Source organism: Lissotriton helveticus, chromosome 1_1, assembly GCF_964261635.1.
Source record: "Lissotriton helveticus chromosome 1_1, aLisHel1.1, whole genome shotgun sequence".
Classification (NCBI taxonomy): domain Eukaryota; kingdom Metazoa; phylum Chordata; class Amphibia; order Caudata; family Salamandridae; genus Lissotriton; species Lissotriton helveticus.
Window position 1 is genome coordinate 1,785,968,305 of NC_136057.1, and position 26,877 is coordinate 1,785,995,181.

A 26,877-nucleotide genomic window follows, 5' to 3' on the forward strand; every position below is an offset into this window, starting at 1 on the left:
CCCCTCTTCCTCACTGCACTGATGTGTGTGTTCGGTTTTTTTTGGTTTTTTTTTTATTTTATTTTTTGCCGCCCTTTTTTTTTTTTTTAACCCAATTTTTTTTGCATTTTATTCCTTTGGGAAACTAAATCAGCTTCCAGCTTTCAAGCCGACGTCTCACTAGGGAGCGATGCCACGATGTCCCTGCCAGGAAGGGGGGGGATAGGCACATACATACCCTTGCTAAGTAAGTAGAACACCCCTAATGGCCCATTTTTTTTTCTTTTTTAATTTTTATATTATTTTTGCTTGAGTACCTTCTGATCTGTCTAACCTGCTTCTTTAGGCTTGTGTAATGTATACTTGGGCTCTGGGGACTAGAGGGTGGTGGTGTCTCACACATGTAAGATAGTCATTGCTTACCCACCCACATAGTCCGCATCCTGTATAGTCTTGGTAGGAAGTGGTGTATTTTGAGTTTTTTGTGGATAACTGAGCTCCATGTGAGCTGACCTAATTTAGCATGACTCTGCTCATAAATCGGCATGAGATGTTCCTGAAAGAGGGGCTCTCGCTTTGTGGTACATGGTCAACTTGCAGGTCAGTGGTGGTGAGCCATGGTACTTTAGATACTTGCGCTGAGGGACAGATTTGTGGAGAAGGCTAGTCAAGGAAGAAAAGTGACAGGTGCATTATTCTGTTATGACGAGCCATGGTAGTCTGTTGTGGAGGGGATGGACTGGAAGCCTCTCAGATCTGACTGAGTCGCCATCAAAATATTTGAGAATTGAAATTATGTTGGTGCATAACGGAGATTTGCTGCTATTTCTTCACCTGCTAGTTGGTGAGATGGGGTGTTGGGGTGGGAAAGTACTGATCAAAATGAAACAGTCCCCCAGTATACATTACAGAAGCTACCTTTCTTTTTTGGATTCCTGCCCACCTATCACCCGGGCCGCTCTGCTGTGTTGTTCGTCGGATGTTGGCAAAATATTTTCTCTGCAACAAATTCTTTTTTTATTTTCCTTTTTTATTTTTTGAGATGGCTCCTCGGCCGGTGTCTGCAGCATGCGAGTGATAGATGTCCGAGGCTGACAGTTTTTTTTTCCACCAACAAATGCTTCCTGAATTTGTGGAAGCTTGGTCTCCGGGCGGGGCTTGCCTACTTGCCTGATACCAGGTTGTCTAATGCCCAGGCTTTTTCCACCAGGCCTCCTATTGTTTATGTTCTTTGATTATTTTGTGCGGCAATACAAAGGGAGAATAGAACCAGAAAACGTTCCCTCAGACGCAGTGTTGTGGCCACATAGATGAGAGAATTATTTGAAGTACTTGTTTAGAATTGTAAGGCAGTTGTACTGAGGCTAAGAAATTAGAACTTAGTAGATTGATTTAGCATTCTGAGGGTTAGTAAAGAGCTCAAGCAATTTTCCTTTCCATACCAACCCCACAGCTCAATGGCTCTGTTATGATTCTAGGCCCAACTCCAAGCTTAAAGGCTAACACTTGCTCCCAGGCCTGTTTCTGCTAAGAATCAGTCCGTTATTTTCCTCGCCTTCTAACCCAAAGGAGAGGCTGTAAATCAGCTTCCAGGATATTTACGACTGAACTACTTAATCGTTTACCAATCCAGGCCTACACCAGTCAAGATGCGGAGATAAATGTTTTTTCCCAAGCCTGCCTCACAACTGAGACCCTATGGCCCAAAGAAGTTGCGAATCACTACTCACTCCAGGCCTAACTTACAGACAAAGCTCAGAATCTCTCCTCTTCCAGCTTAACCTCCGAGTTGATAACAGAATGCTTACTTACCAGTAGGAGTAGTTTTGCAGCTTGAAGAGTTTTCTGGATATACATGCTGTACATTATTCCGCCATCTAGTGGTTGGTTCCGGAATAGTCTTTGTTGTTTTATTTGGGGGGGTTTTCTCTTGGTTTTGGGCGCTCAGGGAGCCACCGGAGGTCACACAGGGGATGTACCTGGCACCAAATGGTGGTTCGACAGCGCCCAAAACAAGAGAAAAAAAACCAAAGACCATTCCGGATCCAGCAACTAGAAAGCGGAATAATGCACAGCATGTGAATCTAGGAAAGGATTCATGCTGCAAAACCACTGACTCTCTTGCATTCGATCCTTTTGACCTCAAAACAGTGAGGCACTGATTCCCTCTCCTAGCATTCTTATACTGACACTAGCTGACTGGTTAGAGTAGCAGCTTTACACAATCCAACCCCATGTAAAACTCATTGAGCTCTGGTCCCAGTTGTCTTTTAGTTATTCGCTGTTGTCTCCCTCCCAGACAAGTTCCCCGTCTCTAAATCTGTGAGCCCTGCCTGTTGACCCTGGCATCGGAGAGGGGTGTATTAGACTTTCTGATAGGAGTTTTGTCCGTGGCTTGTTGGAAGTGCATGCAAACTGGAGAGTAGGCATTGGGGTGGATCGTTCCCTCCACTCACTACTGCTTCCTCTCCCTGCCGCAGAAGGAACCGGCATGAGCAGAGAATGCATCTGAGCATGGAGCCTGTGAATGCGTTAGCATGGCCGCCGAGCGGCAGGACGTTCAGAGCCCGCCCCTGCTCCTCGATCTGCACGCATGCACCCTTTCACTGCTGCCCGTGGAGGCGGGCAGGGCGCTCTTTCTCCCACAGGAAACCTTCCGCAGTGCTCACGTGCCCCTCTTTCATTGCTTTGTCCCCCCCTCCCGATTCTCTCCTTTTCTCTCACAGTACCAGGATTTCCATACCCGACAGCTGCTACCACTGCTGCCACCGCTGCTGCTGCCTTCCGAGGGGCACATCTGAGGGGCCGAGGGCGCACAATGTATGGGGCAGTGCGGGCCATGCCCCCGACGGCCATCCAAGCCTACCCTGGGTAAGTGCATGACTTTATCTGCCGGTAGTGTCCCGTCAAACCTGGACATTAGCACTCATCTCCAGTCTAAAGCCATTCTGGTTGTGGGTTGGGAATAATTGTGCAGTAAATGTCAAACCAAGTCTGAAGGAGTGAAACGATCTGACTGATTTTCAGTCCAACCTGCCTGGGTAACGATCCCTGTCTAGAGCCAGACTTCTGATGTTGGCATGCTTTCAGGATGGGAAACGCCTTGAGCTTTGCTGCACCGTTACTGTACGTTCACGGAATAAACCCTATTCTCAGACCCTTAGTTTTGGAAATCGTGTTCCATCACCTCTTCATTCAATGTGAAGAAGCAAGGAGGGCTGTTTCAGTAATTGGTTAAATCTTACCTGACCAGCCTATGGTTTATAAAAGTACCTAATGGTGGTGGAACCAGCTTTAAGGAGAAACAAGAGACTCCCACTCGACCTGTATGTTCGAGGCATGTGGGCTGCTAAATTCATATCTTAGCATTAGATCGCCGCCTAGTGTTGGGTCCGGATGATCGCACATTGTTGTCCTGGAAGAGTCTTCGAAGTATCCTGAGATAGGTGGCTCCTCCCCTGGACCACAGTGCGCATGGGCATCGGCTCCATCCCCAGATTGTTTTTTTCCGCCATTGGGTTCGGATGCGGTCTCGACCTCTCTCTGTCGGAACCGAGAAAAACTAACTTTTTAAGGCCAAAAGGCCTTGTTTTCATAGCGTCGGTATTGTTTGCGCACGGTCTCGAGTTCTTCCGTCTCTTGGAGTCGGATTCAGCGGTGTTTTTTCACTCTTCGGACATCGAGGCCTTCTCATCGCGACACGACTGCAACTTTCCAACATGGAGCGGAGTCCGTTTAAGTTCTGTCCGCTCTGTGGGTCCAAATACCCACATATAGATTTGCACCCCGTCTGTAACAAATGCCTTTCACCAGACCATGACGATGGAAAGTGCAAGGCCTGCGCACAATTCAGGTCTAAGAAGACTCTCAAGCTTCGGCGCGCGGTGCGCCTGGAAGCCAGACAAGCGGCCCCGGATCCGGAAAACATTTTCGGCGACCAAGAAGAGGAGGACCAGAGTCATCATCTCCAAATCTCCCCGCCCGAGACGGAGGTCGAGGCGGATCCGGTAGACGACGACGGAGTCGTGGGTCAAGGCCTTGAATACGTCGAAGAGGTAGGGGACGTCGAAGAGATTTATGGGGCCGCGGAAGATAGCTCAGGGGACGAGCTATGCCCCGAAGGTTACGAAGATCACGATCGGGTCACGGGATCGCCTGTTGGCCTTACCCAAGACCCCGTACCGCAAGCCACGGCCCCGCCTTCAGGCCCGGCCACGGACACACTTGCTGCGCAGCACGTTTCGAAACCGAAACCTTCGGTATCGACAACACCTAAAATGGCCGACCCGAAAACGAAACCGAAACTTATGGACTCGAGCGTCCCTAAAATGGCGGCCGTACCTATAAAAGCTACCGCACCGGCTACTTCATCGACTCCGTCGGCCTCCGGTCCACAGAAGTCGAAGAAATCGGTCGATTCCACGGGGTCGAAGTCGGCGCCAGAGGAGGGATCCTCTAAGAAGGGTGGTCGGCACGGGTCAACCGCTGCGACACCGTCCAAGCACGCCAAAGCCAGCGGCACGGCTCCGGTTCCGACTGGGATTTCGTTAGTCGGACGCGTGGTGGACACGGAGGCGACACAAGCACACGGATCGAAGGCTGGCACATCTGCGCATCGGTCCAAGGACTCTGGGTCGGCGGCGGCAGCATCTTCGTCCAAGACTCAGAAGGGCCAAGACGTCGGATCCGAGGGGAAAGTCAAGCCATCCTCGTCGGCGCAAAAGGCCACTGCAAGTGAAGCGTCCCTCATCGCCTCTTCACTACAGAGAATCAGGGAGAAGGCCGCTGCTACGTCGGCTCCGATGCCATCGCCACACACTCCGGCAAAGCCTGCGAGTAAACTTCTTTTCCTTCTGCCACCAAAAGAGGCGCCGAAGGCCTTTTCAACGAAATCGACGCCAAAGAAGTCGGATTCTTCAACGGCAGGGGCACTTTCAAGTCGGGTACTCAACTCAGAAGAGGATTCTGAGCGTTTTATCGACGCCGACACAGGCAAATTGACCCTTTACAAGAGGAGGATCACTTCAGAGCCAGTGGACTCCTATGTCATCCCCCTGAAGAAGAAAAGGCTTCCTCAAGACGCTTCAAGCCTCATAGAACCTATCCAGCCTCCTCCAAGGAGGAGCCCTACACCCTCACCAGATCACTCTGAGGGTGAGGGATATAATGAGGATGACCAATACACCTTCCCCATCAATGAACCAGATGCACAGCCAGATTCATATGATGACATTGGTGACCAAGGCACCCAAAGTGTGGGGCAAGACCCACAGCCTTTCAGTGCACGTGCATCCCCAACAGAGGACTCTGCAGGTTTTCATGCACTCATTGAGAGGGCAGCTGCTAATCATGATGTGGACATGCATGCTGACCCAGTTGAAGAAGACTTTCTATTTGACACTTTTTCAGTCTCTGAAAGATCAGTGAAGACGCTGACTATGCTCAAAGGGGTCCTCAAGCATGCTGCGGACATCTTTAAAGAGCCTACCAGAGCGAGAGTGGTCAATCCACGTATCGAAAAAAAGTACAGACCAGCACCTGCAGACCCTGCATACATTCGGGGACAGTTGCCACTGGACTCTCTTGTGGTCGCAAATGCCAGGAAACGGGCCAACTCCCAGACGACGGGTGAAGCTCCTCCCCCGGACAAAGAGTCCAAGGTGCTAGAGGCAGGAGGCAAAAGAGTAGCTGCACAAGCTGCCAATTTTTGGCGTATTGCAAATACACAAGCACTCTTAGCACGTTACGATAGGGCGCATTACGACACCCTAGAGCAGATTATACAACACCTGCCTCCGCAGTTTCAAGAGGGCACCAAACTGCTTATAGAGGAGGGAAAACTGATCTCCAACGCAGCCATCAAGTGTGCACTTGACGCCGCAGACACAGCAGCTAGGGCTATCAACACTAGCGTCATGCTAAGACGACAAGCTTGGCTCCGCATATCGGGGTTTAAACCAGATATCCAGACAACCATACTTAATCAGCCAGTCAATCCTGATAGACTGTTTGGTCCAGATGTCGACACCACCCTAGAAAAAATTAAAAAAGACACCGAAACTGCTAAGTCAATGGGGGCCCTACAGTCACAACAGTTTTGTGGCAATAATTTTCGTCGCTCAGGTGCGCGTGGAGTCACCAGAGGACAGATGGGTCAACAATCGCAATTCTCTTGAGGTGGAGCACAATCCTCGTACACCAAACAGAACAAGGGGGGTTACCGAGGAAACAGCACCAGAGGACGCGGCAGAGGGAACAACAACTCCCGCTCCTCTACCCCAAGCAAACAGTGACTCTCTGTCACTACCCCCCGACCACTTGACACCTGTCGGGGGGAGACTGCAGCAGTTCCTGCCCGTCTGGAGAAACATCACCACAGACAGGTGGGTGCGACAACTAGTCCAGTACGGTTATTGTCTAGAGTTGAAATCCACTCCACCCAACATTCCACCAAGGCAAAGGCCTATGTCCGCAGAGCACTTGCACTTATTGCAGCAGGAAGTAGTGGCGATGCTGCAAAAAGGCGCAATCGAGCTCGTGCCAGTGGGACAGGAAGGCACAGGGGTATATTCCCTGTACTTCCTTATTCCAAAGAAGGACGGATCTCTCAGACCCATTCTAGATCTACGTCCCCTCAACCTGTATATACTGTCAGAACATTTCCATATGCTTACACTACAACAGATTCTTCCCTTGTTAAACCAAGGGGACTTCTTAGCAACCTTAGATCTCAAGGATGCTTATTTCCACATTCCACTACACCCGTCCCACAGGAAATACCTCAGGTTCACTATCCAGGGCAAGCATTACCAGTTCAAGGTCCTACCCTTCGGAGTCACCACAGCCCCAAGGGTGTTTACCAAGTGTCTGGCGACAGTAGCAGCGCACCTCAGGAGGCAGAACATCCATGTCTACCCCTACCTGGACGACTGGCTCGTTCAAGCCAAGTCGGAACAACAGTGCGCCGCGGACATGTCGACTACCATTCACCTCCTTCACAATCTAGGTTTCTCGTTGAACTACCCAAAGTCGCATCTTCAGCCGGCACATGTCCGGCAGTTTCTAGGTGCGACGATCAATACCCTGACGGCCATGGCTCAACCAAACCAAGTCAGGATAGACAGCATGCAGTCTCTAATCCAGAAATTCAGACCACAACACTCGCTTCCAGCGAGAGTGTTCATGCAGTTGATAGGCATGATGGCCTCCTGCATCTTCATAGTCCCTCACGCACGGTTACATATGCGCCCGCTCCAAGAGTGCTTAGCAAATCAGTGGACACAGGCTCAAGGACAATTAACAGACCTAGTGTTGGTTACCAGTCGGGCATACGACTCTCTGCATTGGTGGACTCCACACAACCTTTGCAAGGGCCGACTGTTCCAGGAGCCAGTGCCGCAGATTATCCTGACAACGGACGCATCTCTCCAGGGATGGGGAGCTCATCTGCTCACTTACACAGTGCAGGGACTGTGGACGACGCAGCAACAGAAGATGCACATCAACTATCTGGAACTGATGGCAATCTTCATGGCGCTCAAGTCCTTCATTGTACATCTGTGCAACAAGGTAGTGTTAGTCCGGACGGACAACATGACCGCGATGTACTACATTCAAAAGCAGGGGGGCACCCACTCGCCACAGCTGTCTCATCTGGCTCAGGGCATGTGGCGGTGGGCCATTCAGAGGAACATCTTCCTCATGGCAGAACACCTCCCGGGCAAGGACAATCAGATGGCGGATCTGCTCAGCAGATACAGCCATCAAATGCACGAGTGGGAGTTACACCCATCTGTACTCCACCCGTACTTCCAGCAGTGGGGTCATCCGGAGATAGACCTGTTTGCCACAAAAGAAAACGCAAAATGCCAACACTTTGCCGCCAGGTTTCCTCACCCACAGTCGCAGGGGAATGCGATATGGATGAACTGGTCAGGCAAATTTGCGTACGCTTTTCCGCCAGCCCCTCTGATACCGCTGGTGGCAAGAAAGCTAAGGCAGCACGCGATGACTCTCATCCTGGTTGCTCCAACGTGGGCGCGCCAAGCGTGGTACACCACGTTCCTCGAACTCTCATTGGTGCCGCATCAAAGACTGCGCCTCACGCCCAGACTTTTGACGCAGAACCATGGAGAAATTCAGCATCCAGATCCACAACAGCTCAACCTGGCGATCTGGCTCCTGAGGTCCTAGAGTTTGGATACCTTAACCTGCCTCCAGAATGCATGAACATCATCAAGGAGGCAAGGAGGCCAACTACCAGAGCATGCTATGCTGCAAAATGGAAGCGCTTTGTCATTTATTGTACAGCCAATGACATCAACCCGCTAGATGCATCTATCCCTAACATCATTTGCTATCTGTTGCATCTTTACAAGTGCAATCTAGCGTACACTTCCATTCGGATACATCTATCCGCCATAGCAGCTTATCTTCAGAACAGGCAGCATCTCTGTCTTCAGGGTGCCTGCCATTAAAGCTTTCCTTGAAGGTCTGAAACGAGTCATTCCCCCAAGAACACCACCAGCTCCGGTGTGGAACCTCAATGTGGTCCTCACCAGACTGATGGGACCACCATTTGAGCCACTGCACTCGTGTGAACTCCAGTTCCTAACGTGGAAAGTAGCTTTCCTGATAGCTATTACGTCACTGAGGCGGGTTAGTGAGCTACAAGCGCTCACAATCCAAGAGCCTTTCATTCAAATTCATCCAAATAGGGTAGTGCTACGCACTAACCCCAAATTCCTTCCGAAGGTGGTGTCACAGTTTCATCTCAACCAAACTATTGACTTGCCGGCATTCTTCCAAAACCCACAAACGGTGGCGGAAAGAATGCTCCATACCTTAGATGTACGGAGGGCGTTGATGTACTACATAGACAGGACACAACCCTTTAGGAAAACAAAACAACTTTTTGTTGCCTTCGCACCACAACACAAAGGCAACCCTCTTTCCAAAGCAGGAATAGCCAGGTGGATTGTTAAGTGCATCCAAATCTGTTATCAAAAGGCCAAGCGCACTTTAACGATACCCCCAAGGGCGCACTCCACACGCAAATTGGGGGCATCCATGGCTTTCCTAGGGAACATTCCTTTAGAGGACATTTGCAGAGCAGCCACGTGGGTTACACCACATACCTTTACAAAACACTACTGTGTTGATGTGCATTCCAAGCAGCAAGCTGCTGTAGGGCAGGCTGTTCTCAAGACACTTTTTCAGGTTTCTGCAGCTGGCACGGGCAACCGCCGCTGATGGAGGGACTGCTATGTATTCTATGCTAAGATATGAATTTAGCAGCCCACATGCCTCAAACTGAATATGCTACTTACCAGTATGCATCTGTTCTTGGCATGTAGGGCTGCTAACATTCATATCGCCCACCCTCCTCCCCGGTGCCTGTCGCAGCTGCAGATGTACTATTGTATTCAGTCATTAGCATGGACATCCTTTACACTTTTCACTCCATCTTCTGCCACAATGGCGAAAAACAATCTGGGGATGGAGCCAATGCCCATGCGCACTGTGGTCCAGGGGAGGAGCCACCTATCTCAGGATACTTCGAAGACTCTTCCAGGACAACAATGTGCGATCATCCGGACCCAACACTAGGCGGCGATCTAATGCTAAGATATGAATGTTAGCAGCCTTACATGCCAAGAACAGATGCATACTGGTAAGTAGCATATTCATTCTTCTATATAGGCTTATAAGAGCTCCACGACGATTACTAAATTCATTAAATCATAAGCATATGCATACCGTTTATTTTTATTAGATTGTAAAAACTTGTTTATATAATTTACCAATGGTAATTTCTCTTAATTTTATCATACAAAATTACATAATTAAAAACTTATTATAAGACCACAGATAAGCCATAGATACACCCATACAATTCTTCCTAATGGTAACAAATAAAATATTTGTTTTGTACGGATGAAACAAATTTACAGTTAGACAAATATGATGAAACATTAATCAATTATTGCAAAAAACGACCCCCTATACCACACCTGACCATTTTCACCTCATACAAACCAACACACTATCACTTTTTCCGTTCTGATGTTGTAGGTTGGGAAAATACAACCATTTTTCCCAACCTACAACACCATAACGGAACTTTTTCTGATCTCACCATTCACACTAGAAGTGCATGTAATTGTTTGGGTACGTCAAGTATGAAATGAGATATATATGTTCGAGGCATGTGGGATGCTGAATTCATATCTGTGCATAGATCGCCGCCTAGTGTTGGGTCCGAATGATTGCATATTGTTGTCCTGGAAGAGTCTTCGAAGTATCACGAGATAGGTGGCTCCTCCCGTGGACTACAATGCGCATGGGCATCCTCTCCATCCTCAGGTTGTTTTTTTCTGCCATTGGGTTCGGATGTACTTTCCTACACTCCAAGTTCGAAATCAAGAAAACTCTTTCTAAAGGCCAAAAGGCCTTCGGATCCGTCGGTATTGTTCAGCGCTCAGTACGGATATACTTTTTCAACATCTGTTGCACTCGGTCGTCGAATCGGGCCGTGAGGCCTTCTCGACACCACGTGGACCGACCGTCGATGGAACGAAGTCCATTCAAGTTCTGCCCGCAGTGCAACTCCTAGTTCCCGCACACAGATAAACATCCAGTGTGCAACAAATGCCTATCTCCAGATCACAATGAAGATAGTTGCCTAGCCTGTTCCCAGTTCCGGTCAAAAAAGACGATCCGGAATCGACTGGCGGCGAGGCAAGAAATGCAGAGGTCGGCGCCAGAGCCCGATAATATCTTCGATGAGGAAGATCTAGCCAGCGCCGAAGACTCAGATCACGACGAAGTCGAATACTCGTAGCATGACTCCGAATATTACCTCGAAGAGGAGGAACTAATCGTCGATCTCGAGGAATATGATCAGGACATCGTAGCGGTTGAAGACGACTTTGATGACGACCAGGGGTCCCACTACACCTCTATCAGAGACTCAGGTCGAGGCATCGCCATCAGGCCTTAGCCAAGATCAACATCCTCATTCCACAGCCCCACCATACCGCCCGGCTAAGAACATTCAGAAAGAGCCTTCTGAGACACGACATACAACACCGGTTCCATCGAAACCGAAACTCGTCGACCATACCGTCTTCGGACCGAACGTCGTCGAGCCGAAGGTCATTAAGCCGAAGGGCGTCGACCTGAAGGCCACAGTCCCATTACAACCTTCGAAGCCAAAAACAGTCGAGTCTACATTGAAGACCAAAGCTGTCGAGCTCGAAGTCGAAAGCAGTTGAGTCCACCTCGAGGCCAAAACATGTCGAATCGACACCCAAACAAAAGCACGTTGAATCGACCCCCAAGACTAAGCACGTCGACTCGAGCAAACCAGCATCAAGTTTCGACAAAGGGAAAAAAGCGGTTGACAAAACAACAAGGCCTACGCCCAAAAGTACAGTCGAACCGAAACCAAAGGTGGACCAAAGCAAATCGGTCGAGCCGAGGCTCATCGAACCGAAAAAGGGCATCAAGCCAAAACCGCAGGCTCCGAAAACACCTAAGAACACTATTGAACCGACAAAACCGCTTGGTCCGAAAACGGTGGTAAAGCCAGCCAAAGACGTCGAACTGACAAAAGTTGTCGAAAAACACAAAAAAACGGTCCAACCACCAAAAGCGGTCAATCCCAAAACAGGCACCGACCCAAAAAAGGTTAAACCAAAGGCTACAGCACCAAGGCCAAAAACTGTAGAGGAAGAGATTATTCATCCAGATCCCTCCACAGAAGACCAGTCAAAACTGTATATCGACCCAAACACTGGTAAAGTGACTGTTAATACAAAAAAGAAAAGACCTCTGCCAACTGAAGACTTTTCTGGACTTCCACTAAAGAAGAAAAGGGACTGTGCTACCTCTCCTATTCTCTTTGAACCTATCACTCCAGCTATGCCTGCTACTCCATATGTTCCAACATCACCTGCACGCTCTGACTACAACCCAGAGGGAGATCAGGACGTAGATGTGGGGTTTGGTTATCCACAAAACCCAAATGAGGACATAAACTCACAGGCATGGGGTGGGGGAGGAGAACCAGACACTGAAGGCACTCTGCCCATTACAGACCCTGCAGTATACCCAACTAGGCCATCACCCACAGAGCATACAGTAGCATTTAACTCACTACTAGATAGAGCAGCAACCTACCATAATGTAGATATGCACTCTGATGCCATTGAAGAAGACTTCCTCTTTGATACATTAACAACATCTGAAAGACATGTTAAAACACTCCCCGTGTTGAAGGGCGTCTTAAAGCACGCAGGTGACATTTTTAAGGACACTGCTAGGGCACGGGTCATAAACCCAAGAATTGAAAAGAAATATAGGGCCGCACCAATTGACCCTACATACATCAGGGGGCAACTACCCCTAGACTCTCTAGTGGAATCTAACGCACGTAAGCGTGCAAATTCCCAGACTACTGGGGAGGCTGCTCCTCCAGACAAGGAGTCAAAAATCTTGGAGGCATCAGGCAAAAGAGTGGCAGCTCAAGCAGCAAACTCGTGGAGAATAGCCAATACACAGGCCTTACTAGCCAGGTATGACAGGGCGCACTACAACAGTCTAGAAGAGATTCTCCAACACTTAACTGATCCTTACAAACAGCAAGCAGATGAACTTATACAAGAGGGAAAGCTCATCACTAATGCGTCAATTAAATGTTCCCTAGACGCGGCAGACACAGCTGCCAGATCCATCAATACAAGCGTGCTCCTCCGGTGCCACGCATGGCTTCTCATATCAGGCTTTAAGAATGAAGTTCAATCCCCAATTCTTAATCAGCCCATCAACCCATACTTTTTGTTTGGTCCACCAGTTGATTCAATTCTGGACAAAATGAAAAAGGATGCGGAAACAGCGAAGTCTATGGGAGCTCTCCAGTCCCAACAACACCGGGACTCCTTTCGTCGCTCCAATTATAGAGGAGGAGCGCAAAGTCATACATCACAGCAATCCTCAACTTACAAGAGTAACACACAATCCACATACAATAAAAACACCAACAGAGGTGGATACAGAGGAAATAATACAAAAGGAAGAGGTCGTGGAGGCAATGCAAATAGATCCTCCACTAACACCAAACAGTGACTTCTTGGCACTACCCCAGACCATACAACACCGGTAGGGGGAAGAATACAACCGTTTCTGCCAGTCTGGTTAAATATCACTACAGACAAGTGGGTCAGGCAAATTATCCAACATGGCTATTGCCTCAAACTCACCTCAACACCACCCAACATACCACCCGTGCACCGTCCAATGTCACAGGAACATATAACGCTACTGCAGCAAGAGGTCATCAGTATGCTGCAAAAGGGGGCCATAGAACCAGTCCCACTACAACATCAAGGAACAGGAGTATACTCCCTATACTTCCTTATTCCAAAGAAGGACAGGTCGCTCAGACCAATTTTGGACCTCAGGCCCCTCAACCTGTACATTTTGTCGGAGCATTTCCATATGCTCACTCTCCAGCAAGTCTTACCATTGCTTCGCCAGGGAGACTTCCTAGCAACTCTAGACCTCAGAGACGCATACTTTCAAATACCAATACACCCTGCTCACAGAAAGTATCTGAGGTTCACCATTCAGGGACAGCACTACCAGTTCAAAGTCCTGCCATTTGGTGTCACAACAGCTCCAAGAGTGTTCACCAAATGTCTGGCGACAGTGGCGGCACATCTCAGAAGGCAACACATCCACGTGTACCCTTATCTGGACGATTGGCTAATACACGCGCCATCAGCCCAGCAATGTGCCAACCACATGCCAAAAACCATACATCTCCTGCACAGTTTCGGATTCTCACTAAACTCCCCAAAATCACATCTGCAACCCTCCCACGTCCAACAGTACCTGGGAGCAACAATAGATACACTGGCAGCAAAAGCATATCCCAACGCAGCGCGGATCAAGGCAATACAAACATTAATCCAAAAATTCAGACCCCAACACTCACTACCAGCTCGAGTGTTTATGCAACTGATCGGCATGATGGCCTTGTGCATATTCATAGTCCCTCATGCCAGGCTACATATGCGTCCGCTACAAGAGTGCCTAGCAAGGCAGTGGAAACAGGCTCACGGGCAATTAAAGGACCTAGTGTTGGTGACCAGTCAAGCATACAACTCTCTGCATTGGTGGAATCCACAAAACCTTTGCAAGGGACGACTGTTCCAGGAGCCTGTCCCACAAATAGTGTTAACAGCGGACGCATCCCTATTAGGATGGGGAGCCCATGTCCTACACTACACAGTACAGGGACTCTTGACCGTACAGCAAAAAAAAATGAACATCAATGTTCTGGAATTGATGGCGGTCTTTCTAGCCCTAAAAGCTTTCAAGACACACTTATGCAACAATACTGTGTTGACCCGGACGGACAACATGACAGCTATGCATTACATTCAAAAACAGGGAGGAACGCACTCACCACAGCTGTCACACCTAGCTCAAGCAATGTGGAAGTGGGCCATTCAGAGGAATATGTTTCTCATGGCAGAACACCTCTCCGGCAAGGACATTCAAGTAGCCGACCTGCTCAGCAGGCACAGCCAACAGATGCACGAATGGGAAAATCACCCCAAAGTGCTCCAACCATTCTTCCGGAAGTGGGGACAACCGGAAATAGATCTGTTGCCACAAGCGAAAACGCAAAATGCCAGTACTTTGCCGCCAGGTTCCCACATCCACAGTCGCAGGGCAATGCGATATGGATGAACTGGTCAGGCAAATTTGTGTACGCTTTTCCCCCAGCTCCATTAATACCGCTGGTGGCACGCAAAATGCGCCAACATTCGCTGACACTGGTCCTAGTTGCTCCCACATGGGCAAGGCAACCGTGGTACACAACGTTCCTAGAACTGTCAGTGGTGCCTCATCAAAGACTGCGCCTCACACTCCATCTTCTAACTCAGAGCCATGGAGAAATCCAACACCCAGACCCGCAACAGCTAAACCTGGCGATCTGGCTCCTGAAGTCCTAGAGTTTGGATACCTAAACTTGCCTCCAGACTGCATGAATATTATCAAAGAGGCAAGAAAACCCACCACCAGAGCATGTTATGCAACAAAGTGGAAACGTTTAGTCATTTACTGTAGTAACAATGACATTAACCCACTTGATGCTTCTACTCAAAACATCATTTGCTATCTATTGCACCTACAACGTTGCAATTTAGCCTATTCATCCATCAGGATACATTTAGCTGCGTTAGCAGCATACCTGCAAAACAGGCAACACCTTTCACTGTTTAGGGTGCCAGCAATTAAAGCCTTTATGGAAGGACTTAAACGCATAATTCCTCCAAGACACCCACCTTCACCAGTCTGGAATCTAAACGTTGTTTTAACCAGACTTATGGGACCACCGTTTGAACCACTACACTCATGCGAACTACAATTTCTTACTTGGAAAGTGGCTTTTCTTATTGCCATTACTTCACTTCGAAGAGTTTGTGAGCTGCAAGCCCTAACTATTCAAGAGCCATTCATTCAAGTACATCTAAATAGAGTAGTTCTCAGAACAAACCCTAAATTCATGCCAAAGGTGGTATCCCATTTCCATATAAATCAAACTATAGAACTGCCGGTTTTCTTTCAAAACCCACAGACCGTAGCTGAAAGGGCCTTGCATACTCTAGATGTCAAGAGAGCTCTGCTATACTATATTGATAGAACTAAGGCATTTCGAAAGACAAAGCAGTTGTTTGTTGCTTTCTCCCCACAACACAAAGATAACCCTATTTCAAAATCGGGTATAGCCAGATGGATCGTTAAGTGCATCCAAATATGTTATTTAAAAGCAAAAGGCACCTTAAGAGTTCCCCCTAGGGCGCATTCCACACGCAAGCTAGGGGCATCCATGGCTTTCCTAGGTAACATTCCTTTACATGAAATCTGTAGAGCAGCCACATGGTCAACCACACATACATTTACCAAACACTATTGTGTAGATGTACATTCAAAAACAACAATTGATGGACAGAATGCAGAACAAAGTCATACATTCACCCCAGTACAGAGATATGGGCCTAAATCCATTGTTTTTTGTACTCCACACCACCCCAGGTCAGACATGGCCATATGCAAATCAGCCTTGACCCTGTGCCTCATGGGAACAGTCCAGCCGGAACTGCCAAGCCATGTCTTTCCTGGACCGGAATCAAGCATCCAAGGACCGGTTTCTGGCTATCAGCCTTCATCAGCCTGGATAGCTTGACTCCAGTGGTGTGGAGAGCATGGGACTCGCGTCTGAGCATACCCATCCCACTCGGGGTGACAAATGCAAAAACAACAATTGATGGACAGAATGCAGAACAAAGTCATGTACATTCAAAACCGCAAGCTGCTGTAGGACAGGCTGTTCTCAACTCTTTTCCAGACTGCTACAGCTGACACAGGTAGCCACCGCTAAGGGAGATACTGCTATACATTCTATGCACAGATATGAATTCAGCAGCCCACATATATATATATATATATATATATATATATATATATATATATATATATATATATATATATGTGTGTGTGTGTGTTTTCAAGGTATATGAGCTGTAGATTGCATACTTTTGCATAGGTCGCCATCTGGTGTTGGGCTCGGATGTTTGCACTTTGTTATTGTAGAAGTCTTTGTAGTCCCAAGATAGGTGACTCCTCCTTTGGTTAGTAGTGTGCATGGGCATCGACTCCATCTCCAGATTGTTTTTTTACGCAATCAGGTTCGGATGTAATTTGTTGCGCTCCAGGACGGTGGTGTTTCGATTCCCCTTCGACGCCCAAAGCTCTCACCGCTCGACTGTATTGTTTTGATCACGATCTCTGGACGCGCATCTACTTTGAAAACAGATTTTCGAGTCCGGTCATCGACGTGGGCCGTTAGGCCGATCAGCACCATTAACCAGCATATGGAAAGGACTCCTTTTAAAAAAGGCAAGTGTAGGGCTAAATTCTCACACACAGATCTTCACGAGGTCTGCAACCTTTGTCTCTCTCCAGAACACGAGAGTCTACACTGCCAGCCCTGTGATTCTTTCAGGTCCAAGAAGACTATACGTGATCGCCGGGCTCGACGTCACGAAATGTGCAGATCAACAGTCTCTGTGCCGGAAGACATCTTCGAGGCAGGCCCCGATGATCCGGAACCAGAGACCAGAGATGAGCCAGCGTCTCAGAAGCCGACAAATCAGACTCCGAGACCAGTCTATTACTCCAGGTCAACGAACCATGAGTACCTATGTCGACGCCCCAGCCCCGAAAAAACATAAGGCTCCGGTAACACCTTTGAGTCTGGGTCAAAACCTGATACTGCTTCAGAAGCCCCGCCTCCGGGCCCGGCTCTGAAGCCCACTAAGCTTTCAGGCAGCTCGGGATCGAGCCAGCCACATCACGGTGCCGAAAAACCCTCTTCGGCACTGAAACATAAGCCCAAGGTACCGTAGACTCCAGACTCTTCGGCACCAAAACTCAAAATACCAGAAACTTCAGCACCAAAGCAAACTCCATCCAAAACTTTGGATCTGAAAAAACAGCTAAAGCTAATGACGATAGACCAAAACTCCAATCTGAGCCTAAATCCTTGGCGCAGAGAAAAGACAGTGCATCCAAGGAACTTTTCCATCCAGAACCAACGGATCCTAAGCAAAAGAGACTGCATATTGACCCCATTACTGGGCAAGTTACCTCTATACCACCTAAAAAGAGGAAATTGAACACCTCGGAAACACTTGAGATGCCCTCAAAGAAAAAAGACTCAGCCACCTCACCTAGGAGGCCTTTTTCACCACCTCCACAGCTTCCAGCCATTAAACCTTCTCCAGCACACTCTCCAATACCTCCTCTATCACCCACACCACAAGATGATGAGGATTTAGGAGATGAGGATGTAAACATAGATCCACCACATAATGATACAGATACTGATGGTGACACCCACAGTATTCCACCTCATGATTCTTGGGAGTATTATAATTTCCCAGATGTACCTGAGCCAGATTTATACCCCTCCAGATGACAACGTAGGGTTTGCGCAACTAATAGAGCTGCACAATACCATGCGGTTCAACTCCATTCAGACCCCCCTGGAAGAAGATTTTTTATTAGAGACATTCTCACAGCCTCAAAAAACAACTAACACTCTCCCTATGCTCAAAGGGATGATCAAACATGCCCCTGAGATTTTTAAAGACCCTGTCAGAGCTAGGGTGCTCAATCCTTGAATTGAGAAAAAATACAAACTAGCTCCAAGTGATCCAGTTTACATTAAAAGTCAACTTCCTCTGGACTCATTGGTAGTGGCAAAAGCCCGTAACCCTGGCAAATTGCCAAACCACAGGTAGTGCACCTCCGCCAGACAAAGTCTAAATTACTAGATGCATCAAGTAAAAATGTCCCAGGCAGCAAACTTCTGGCGTATCGCCAACTCCCAAGCCTTACTAGCAAGGTATGACAGGGCTCACTACGATGAGCTTGAAAAGCTCATGCAGCATCTCCCAGACCAATATAAGACCAAGGCACACAATCTTATACAGGAGGGGAAATTAATTACAAACACCTCAATTAAATGTGCCCTGGATGCAGCAGATACAGCATCTCGCACAATTAATACAAGTATATTACTGCGCAGACATGCGTGGCTACGCATATCTGGTTTCAAACAAGAGGTACAATCTACTATCCTCAATCAGCCTTTGGATCAGGACCACTTGTTCGGACCTACTGTGGACACATCTTTAGAAAAGATGGAAAAGGACACAAACAGCCAAATCCATGGGGGCTCTACAAGCAACAACTAGTAGAGGTTCTTTTTGTCGCTCCTCTTTTAGGGCCGCCTCCAAAACAACTGGTACAGAAAACATCTCTTCCACTTACAAAAGCCCCACTCAAACTTCCCCTAGCAGGGGATATTTTAGAGGGACATACAGAGGCAACAACAGGGGCAGAGGACGTGGTTCTAATACCCGTAACTCCCCCAACACAAAGCAGTGACTTCCCTCCACTACCCCCAGACCACTCCACTCCGGTCGGGGGAAGACTATCACAGTTCCTACCTGTATGGAAGTCCATCACCACAGACAAGTGGGTAAGAGAAATTATCCAGTATGGTTACTGCCTGGAACTTACTTCTACACCCCCCCCCCCCCAACATACCTCCCAAACAACGTCCAATGTCCACAGAACATCTAACGCTTCTAAGCAGGAGGTTCTCTCTCTTGCAAAAACATGTAATAGAACTGGTTCCCCTACACCAGCAAGGTACGGGGTTTTACTCCCTTTATTTCCTCATTCCCAAAAAGGAAAGCTCCCTCAGGCCGATATTAAACCTCAGACCGTTAAACCTGTATATACAACCCGACCACTTCCACATGGTCACACTGTTGGAGCAGTGGGAGGACACTCCCATTGCTCCAACAAGGCGATTTCCTTGCCACTCTAGATCTCACATTCCTATTCGCCCGTCTCACAGGAAATAATTGGGGTTCATTTTAGACCATTGGTACTGACAAACATTTGCCCAGGGGCCACAAAGTACGGTTTGTGGTGTGCCCGAGGGCCGCACTGATGCCAGCAGGGTGGAGGGTAGGGGTCTGGGTGGGTCATGGATTGTGTAAGGAGGTTAAAAAACATGTTAAATAATAGGGCAAGCAGTTATTTTCAGGTTAATAAATGCTTGCCCATTTATTTAACATCTTTTTCTAAATATTAGTGCTAGCAAATAAACAGCAGCTGGTGCTGCTGTTCACCAGGAGGGCCGCATTTAAAGGTCCAGAGGTCCGCCAGCAGCCCCCGGGCCGTACTTTGTGTATCACTGTGTTAGACGGACAACATTATTAATTCAAAGTCCTTCCATTCGGGGTCAAAACAGCATCCAGAGTCTTCACAAAATGTCTCATAGTGGTAGCAGCCCACTTAAGAAGGCAACACACTCATGTATTTCCTCACCTAGACTGGCTCGTAAAAGCCAAGTCACGTAGCAATCGTGTACAACAAACACACAACACAATCCAGCTGCTGCACACCTTAGGATTTACAATAAACCTCACCAAGTCACATCTCCAACCGTCCCACACCCAACAGTATCTAGGTGCAAAAACAGATACTTCCAAGCCCCTAGCATACCCCAATCCATGATAGCCAGTATGCAAGCCCTCATAACAAAATTCCAACCGCAACACTCAATACCAGCTTGAGTGTTCATGCAGTTAATAGGGATGATGGCCTCTTGCATCTTAATTGTCCCTTACGCAAGACTCCAAATGCGTCAGTTACAAGAATGTCTAGCACAACAGTGGAACCAAGCTCAAGCTCATCTTACAGATCTAGTGTTGGACAGCCGCGCATATCACTCTCTGCAATGGTGAAGCACACAAAATCTTTCCAAAGGGCGGCCGTTCCTAAACCCGGTTTCACAAATAGTGGACGCATCGCTCACCTGCTGGGGAGCTCATCTCTTGTACTACGCCATTCAAGTTATGTGGACCACTCAACAAACTCCTCCACATCAATCACCTGGAGTTACTGGCCATATTTCTCGCTCTAAAGTCTTTTCAGAAACATATCCTTGGCAAAACTGTCCTTGTCCGGACGGACAATGTGACAGCAATATACTATAGACAAAAACAGGGGGAGAGACACACTCTGCAGCTTTCAGGCCTACTAAAAAGCATTTGGAGATGGGCCATTTTTCAAAAGATATACTTCCATCAGAGCATCTACCTGGGATACACAATCAAATTGTGGATCTGCTCAGTCTTCAACAACAGCAGATTCACGAATGGGAACTTCCTCCGCAAGTTTTTCAGTTTTTTCAAATGTGGGGCCACCCAGACATAGATTTGTTTGCCACACATTTAAACACAAAATGCCCAAACTTCCCCTCCAGGTATCCACACCAATTGTCCAAAGGCAATGCGATACGGATGAACTGGTCAGGCAGATTTGCGTACGCTTTTACACCTCTCCCGCTCATTCCGTTACTGGTGCGCAAACTCAGTCTCTCACAATGATCCTGGTTGCTCCAACATGGGCCCAACAACCATGGTTCACCACACTGCTGGAACGCTCAGTAGTTCTGCACTAAAAGCTACACCTTTCCCCAAAGCTTCTTACACAGAACCATGGAGAGATAAGACATCCAGAACCAGCTCAACTGAACCTAGCGATCTGGCTCCTGAAGTCCTAGAGTTTGGTTACCTCAATCTCCCATCAGACTGTATGAATGTCATTAAAGAAGCTAGACGTCCTACCACTAGGTCATGCTATGCAGCTAAATGGAAAAGATTTGTTATTTACTGCAATAACAACACAATCAATCCACTAGATGCTTCAACTCAAAACATTATCTGCTATCTCCTGCATCTACAAAGATGTAATCTAGCATACTCATCCATACGATTACATCTTGCTGCTATAGCAGCTTACTTGCAAAACACTTGTCATTGTTTGGGGTACCGCCCATCAAAGCATTTATGGACGGTCTTAAAGGAATAATTCCTCCCAGAATTGCACCCTCTCCAGTATGGAATCTAAACGTTTTCCTTACTAGGCTCATGGGACCCCCGTTTGAACCTTTACATAAATGTGAGTTGCAATTCCTCACATGGAAAGTGACTTTTCTTGTGGCCATCACATCGCTCAGAAGAGTAAGTGAACTCCAGGCATTAACCATACAAGAACCATTTTTGCAAATACATCATAACAAAGTGGTTCTTAGGACAAACCCTAAATTCTTACCCAAAGTAGTTTCAGCTTTCCACCTTCACCAGTCTGTTGAGCTGCCAGTGTTTTTCCCTCAACTAGACTCAGTAGCTGAACAAGCTCTTCATACGCTGGACGTAAAAAGAGCTATTCTCTACTATATTGAAAGGACAAAAAGTTTCAGAAAAACTAAACTTTTCGTGGCTTTCTCACCACCACATACGGGCAATCCTATATCAAAAGCTGGAATTGGCAGGTAAATTGTTAAATGCATTCTGATATGCTACCAAAAAGTGTACGTTATCCGTTCCCCCAAAGCGCATTCCACACGCAAAATAGGGGCATCCAAGGCATTCTTAGGAAACATTCCCATGGATGACATTTGGAAATCCGCGACATGGTCTACACCACACACTTAAGCAAAACACTACTGTGTAGATGTGCAGGTAAAACAACAAGCTAGTGTGGGCCTGGCTGTACTGAGAACACTTTTTCAAACTACTGCAACACATACAGGTAGCCATCGCTAACGGGGTAACTGCTGTATAGTCTATGCAAAAGTATGCGATCTACAACTCATATGCCTTGAACGGAAAATGCTACTTACCAGTATGCATCTGTTCTTGGCATTAAGAGCTGTAGCTCCACATACGCCCACCCGCCTCCCCAGACACCTATGCGTTGCAGTACTCTTTTACTTAAATACATTGCACATGAACATCTTTTATAGTTCTAACTCCATCACCCTTTATAGCGAAAACATTCTGGAGATGGAGTCGATGCCCATGCGCACTACTAACCAAAGGAGCAGTCCCCTATATCGTGACTACAAAGACTTCTAAAATACCAAAGTGCAAACATCAAAGCCCAACATCAGATGGTGATCTATGCAAAAGTATGCAGATCTACAGCTCCACATGCCAAGAACAGATGCATACTGGTAAGTAGCTTTTTCCTTTTTAATTATGTATTTTTTTTTTATGGTCCGCCCATGGAGCCTTTAGTAGGCCTATGTAGAAGAAATGCAGGTCTTGTGGGAGTCCTTTTTCTTTCTCCTTGTTTTCCCCCCTTGCTCCTAGTTTTATAAAGTATTTTTAGGGGGTACCTTTTCCTGGCTAGTGACCAGCTTCAAGGAGGCCTTTACAAGACTTACATTATTTGTGAATGACGGTTATCTAATCAAACTTGAGCCTGAGATGCATGGAGATGAAGAGGGTTCATCCTTGGAACAGCCCCCTGCCAGCTTCCACTCGATGCTGCTGCAGTGATTTGTGGCCTGTTGCAAACGTATCTGCTCTCTTAATCGCCCCTCTGCATGGTCCGTGAAAGAGACTTGTGACCGCTCTCTTCTCGGATGGGTGTTTCTCCCGAAGGAAGTACCAAGCTTGTGCCCTAGCTATGGAGGCTTTACTCCAGTGACCACACGAGCAGTGATGATTCATAATCCAGGGCTATAGCTTTCTAGATCAGCTTAATAACCTGCTTACAACTAATAAACTGTGAGGGGAAACGGATTTCCTTGTATTTAATTTCTGTCAAGTCCTGCAAAACATGCTCTCTCGGATGTCTTTAGTGCTTGAGCTTTCTACGGGTAATGCAACCAGACAGGTGCCCTTCTAGACATGTACTACTGAAACAGCTCAGTCTTTTCAAATGAATGAGTGTTCTGACCGTTTAGAAGTGCTGGCTAAGGGCACTGCACTCCTCATAGCGGTACAGAACTCCATTACTGCCCCCAAGCATTCTGTATCTTGGGAAGGGTTATCATGTCTAAAGCCAGACCCACCTGATGGGAAGAGTGATTGGGGTAGCTGGTGTTTCAGGGTTAAATTACCTTTGTCCTTGTAGTATATTGCAACTTTCCCAGCACATGACAAGTAGGTCACACTCCGTATTAGGTAACACCCCTTAAGCTGAAGGGTAGTGTTTCTTAACTTACTACGATATGCTTCTAGAAGCTGTCTCCAGTGAGGAGCGCCCTTCACAGAAATGGTACCCATACCTAAGTGTCGGTCCATGAACCAAGTTCTAAGTGGGTATTCAGTTGATGGGCATTCATCTGTGGGCCGAAGTAACCCTGGTGCTTGGCAGGGTGGAGGGGGGTTCGGGGTATTTTTTGTATGCTTAGTTTGCAGTGTTGGATTGCAGCGCATGTGCCCACTTTCCAATAAGCATGTGTGGCGCTAATTATAGGTGGTGAAGGCCGGTGAACGGAGATATCTCCGAGAGGTGTGAGGGCCTGAGGAGGGGAGTGAAAGCAGAATTTGGTAAAGGCTGAGAGCAGCTGGAGAGTGACCCAAGAACATCAAGCAGTGTTGTAACTTCTAAAAGAGGAGGGTGAAGAAGCTAAAGGTGAGACCTTGGGAAAGGGTCAGAGAAGCTGGGGAGGAGGGCTATAGAGAAAAGGCTGGACTGGAAATGGCAACGAGAGAAGATGCAAGGAGGAGAAGCAGAGGCAAAGAAAATCCCAGAAGGAGCGAGTGACCTGATGGTGCCAAAAGGAATAAAGAATTAGCGGTAAGGGCAAAGGAAGAAAGCATTGGCGTCTGGTCTGGTTAAGGAAGCGTTTTGTAGCGTGAATCTGTTCTGGGTTCTCAGGCTGTGCATTATTTGTTTGGGGCAAAGGAGGGAAGGAATATTGGTGATGTGAAGGAATGGGCAGAGATGGGGGGGCGTAGGAAAAAACAGGGGTGAAGGGAGGAGCATGGGGCAGCGGAGAGAGAAGCAAAGAAAGGGCAAAAAAGCCATTACAGGGAGTAAAGGGGACAAGAAGGTTGAAGAAGAGATGGAAGAACAGACGTCCAGGCTCTTCCTCATCACCGGCCTTCACGTATTTCTTGCATGAAGCATGTGTATTAGTTCTCAGTAACTGGAATGTTTTGTCTTGTTTTTCCTCGTTTCTTTTTTCCCCTCTCCTGGTTGTGCCTCTGCAGTGTGGTTTATCAGGACGGATTTTATGGGACCGAGCTCTATGTAAGTAAACCTGCTTTATCAACCTCCTAACCTTTCAGCAAGCCAGCCTTTTCACCCCTTAAAAAGACAAAAGCTTTGAAATCATAAACTTTCCTCTATGGTGGGGGGGGGGGGGGGGGGGGGGGGCCGAGGGTCCGAGGGGCTTTTGCCCCTTCCTGTGCACAGTTATAAGTCTCTCCCCACCCGGGCCCCTGCAGGTATTCACAGTAATGGGCGGGGGTCAGGGATGTAGTCGCGATCCCACCTCCAGAATGTAGTGCATGCATGCGCAGTCTTCAAGTGAAAGCTAGTAATGTTTATTAGGCAAACTGATTAATTAGTAACTTTCTAAGACAACGCTCATTAATGTATAAGGAGCAACAGTACACATGCCATACCACAGGGCACCTCTGCTAGCAATAGACTCCTTGTACTCCATGATCGCACAGGCACACCAGCTTGCAACCCCCTGCTTCGGCAGGTCCCAGCGCGGCGACAGTATGGTAGGAAAAGCATGCTCTTAGGGCAAACGGGAGCCTTGTTTGGGCTGAAGGGAATGAAAAAGGTTGGCTTGCACCCCACCCACTGACCTGCAGAATGTTGTCATTTGTTTCTCTGTCAGGGCCACTGCTTTTTTTTCTTTTTTTCTTTGTTTTGTATAACTTTTTTCTTGCTGCAATAGCCGGTTTCTCCTTTGAACTGTCCTTCTGTTCTGTTGTAGACTAGTCTTGCAGGAGCCCATGCTTAGCACTAAAATACCGCAGGTAGGAGTGCCCGACTGACTCAAGCCGAAACATCTAGAAACATTTTTCTTTTTTTTCTTTTTTTTTTGTTTTGTTTATTTTTTTGGAATTGCTGTGGTAAAAAGAAAATTACAAAATAATTGACCTACTAACATGCCCAGAGGCCTTGTTGGAGAAGGGAACAGAGCTACCTTCCTGCTAAAACAAAGTGACAAATTAATTCAGTGCCCATCCTTTCAAATCTGTAACTCTGCTGACACCCTTTAACCTTCGAAATCCCCTCACACTTACTTTCCCCTTATTCTTCCTACTTGGCCATCTCCCCACAGTGGGTGGGGGAAGGACAACAGAAAAAAATGTAAGGTTACATAATTTCAGGAAAGAAATGAAGATGCTGAATGGGCATCCTGCGGTCTCCAGACTGATTCCTCAAATGGGAACCTGTGAAAGGTGAACATTATTTGTTGTCCTGCTGTGACCTTTAAGGTCTCCGAAGATCCATCAATAACTTTTTTGCACATTCTACACCACAAGGCACAACAGTGGTGTAGAAAGCCATCTTAAAAGGGATCTATTGACATGGATATTCACTCAAGGGAATTCCTTACTTTTAAAGCCCTTTCCTATAGTGCCTGAGAATTTTGACCGTCATTCCAATTTAATCTGTCATCACTTGGCATACATTTTCCTGCTTCGTCTCACTCTGATTCATGTGTAGGCCTGGGCGGTAAACTCCGCTCTGTTTGCAGAGTTTTCTGCACTCCGTAGAGCTCGTTGAGTGCAGAATACTCTACTTTGGTAGTGCAGTTTTTTTCCTGCTCGCTCCTATGAACGCTAAGTCCGCGATTGCGAGCTGCTGCTTGGTTAGACTTTCTACCCTAGCGGCAGGAAGACCAGCGCGAACAGCAGTTCGCACTACACTCCACTTGCGGAACTTCGAGAACTACACCCAGGCCTGTTCATGTGCTTGTTGGGGTTGTTTAGTAAAGCCTTTGTTTAGCAGAAGGCAGTGAAGTTAAGGATGTTGAGTGGTTCCACACAGTGTGAAAATGGAGGACTTTACAAATTGAGCTCCAGCCACCAAGAAGTCAAGCCTCATGCCTTAGCGTTGCCTCTTACTCAGACTGTATTATCGGCAGTATCTGCCCCGACAACAGTAGTGCTATTGAGCTCTGTGGTTTTTAAAATTTGTGAGCGCCAACTGCCTGCATTGAAGGTATATATTTGGTGTCCTTTTCCACTGAAAGATTAAACACTGTTTCTTCATGACCACGACATAGGATTCTGGTAACATCAATCCAGTTGTCACAGAAAATCTTTTTGCTCATGACAACCTACACGTTAAGTGCAATCTGCATTCAAAATGCAAAAGCAATGTAGATTTTTGAGAAATATACCACATTCTCACTAGAACATTTGAAGGTATAGGGATAAATAAAGCATAGGAATATAAGTATACCATACA

The 26,877-nt window shown here is 47.3% G+C and overlaps 1 protein-coding gene across 12 annotated transcripts in view; it reads left to right on the forward strand.

The window, feature by feature from the left end:
- RBFOX2 (RNA binding fox-1 homolog 2) overlaps positions 1-26,877 on the forward strand; it is a 686,272-nt gene that overhangs the window by 542,989 nt on the left and 116,406 nt on the right. For 8 of the 12 annotated variants that reach the window (XM_078640431.1, XM_078640444.1, XM_078640453.1 and 5 more), the window contains 3 exons: positions 134-226; positions 2,706-2,850; positions 24,651-24,690. In XM_078640431.1, coding sequence (XP_078496557.1) covers positions 134-226; positions 2,706-2,850; positions 24,651-24,690 — 278 coding nt within the window. The remainder of the gene's footprint in view (positions 1-133; positions 227-2,705; positions 2,851-24,650; positions 24,691-26,877) is intronic. The other 4 variants (XM_078640440.1, XM_078640456.1, XM_078640459.1 and 1 more) reach the window with 1 other exon arrangement.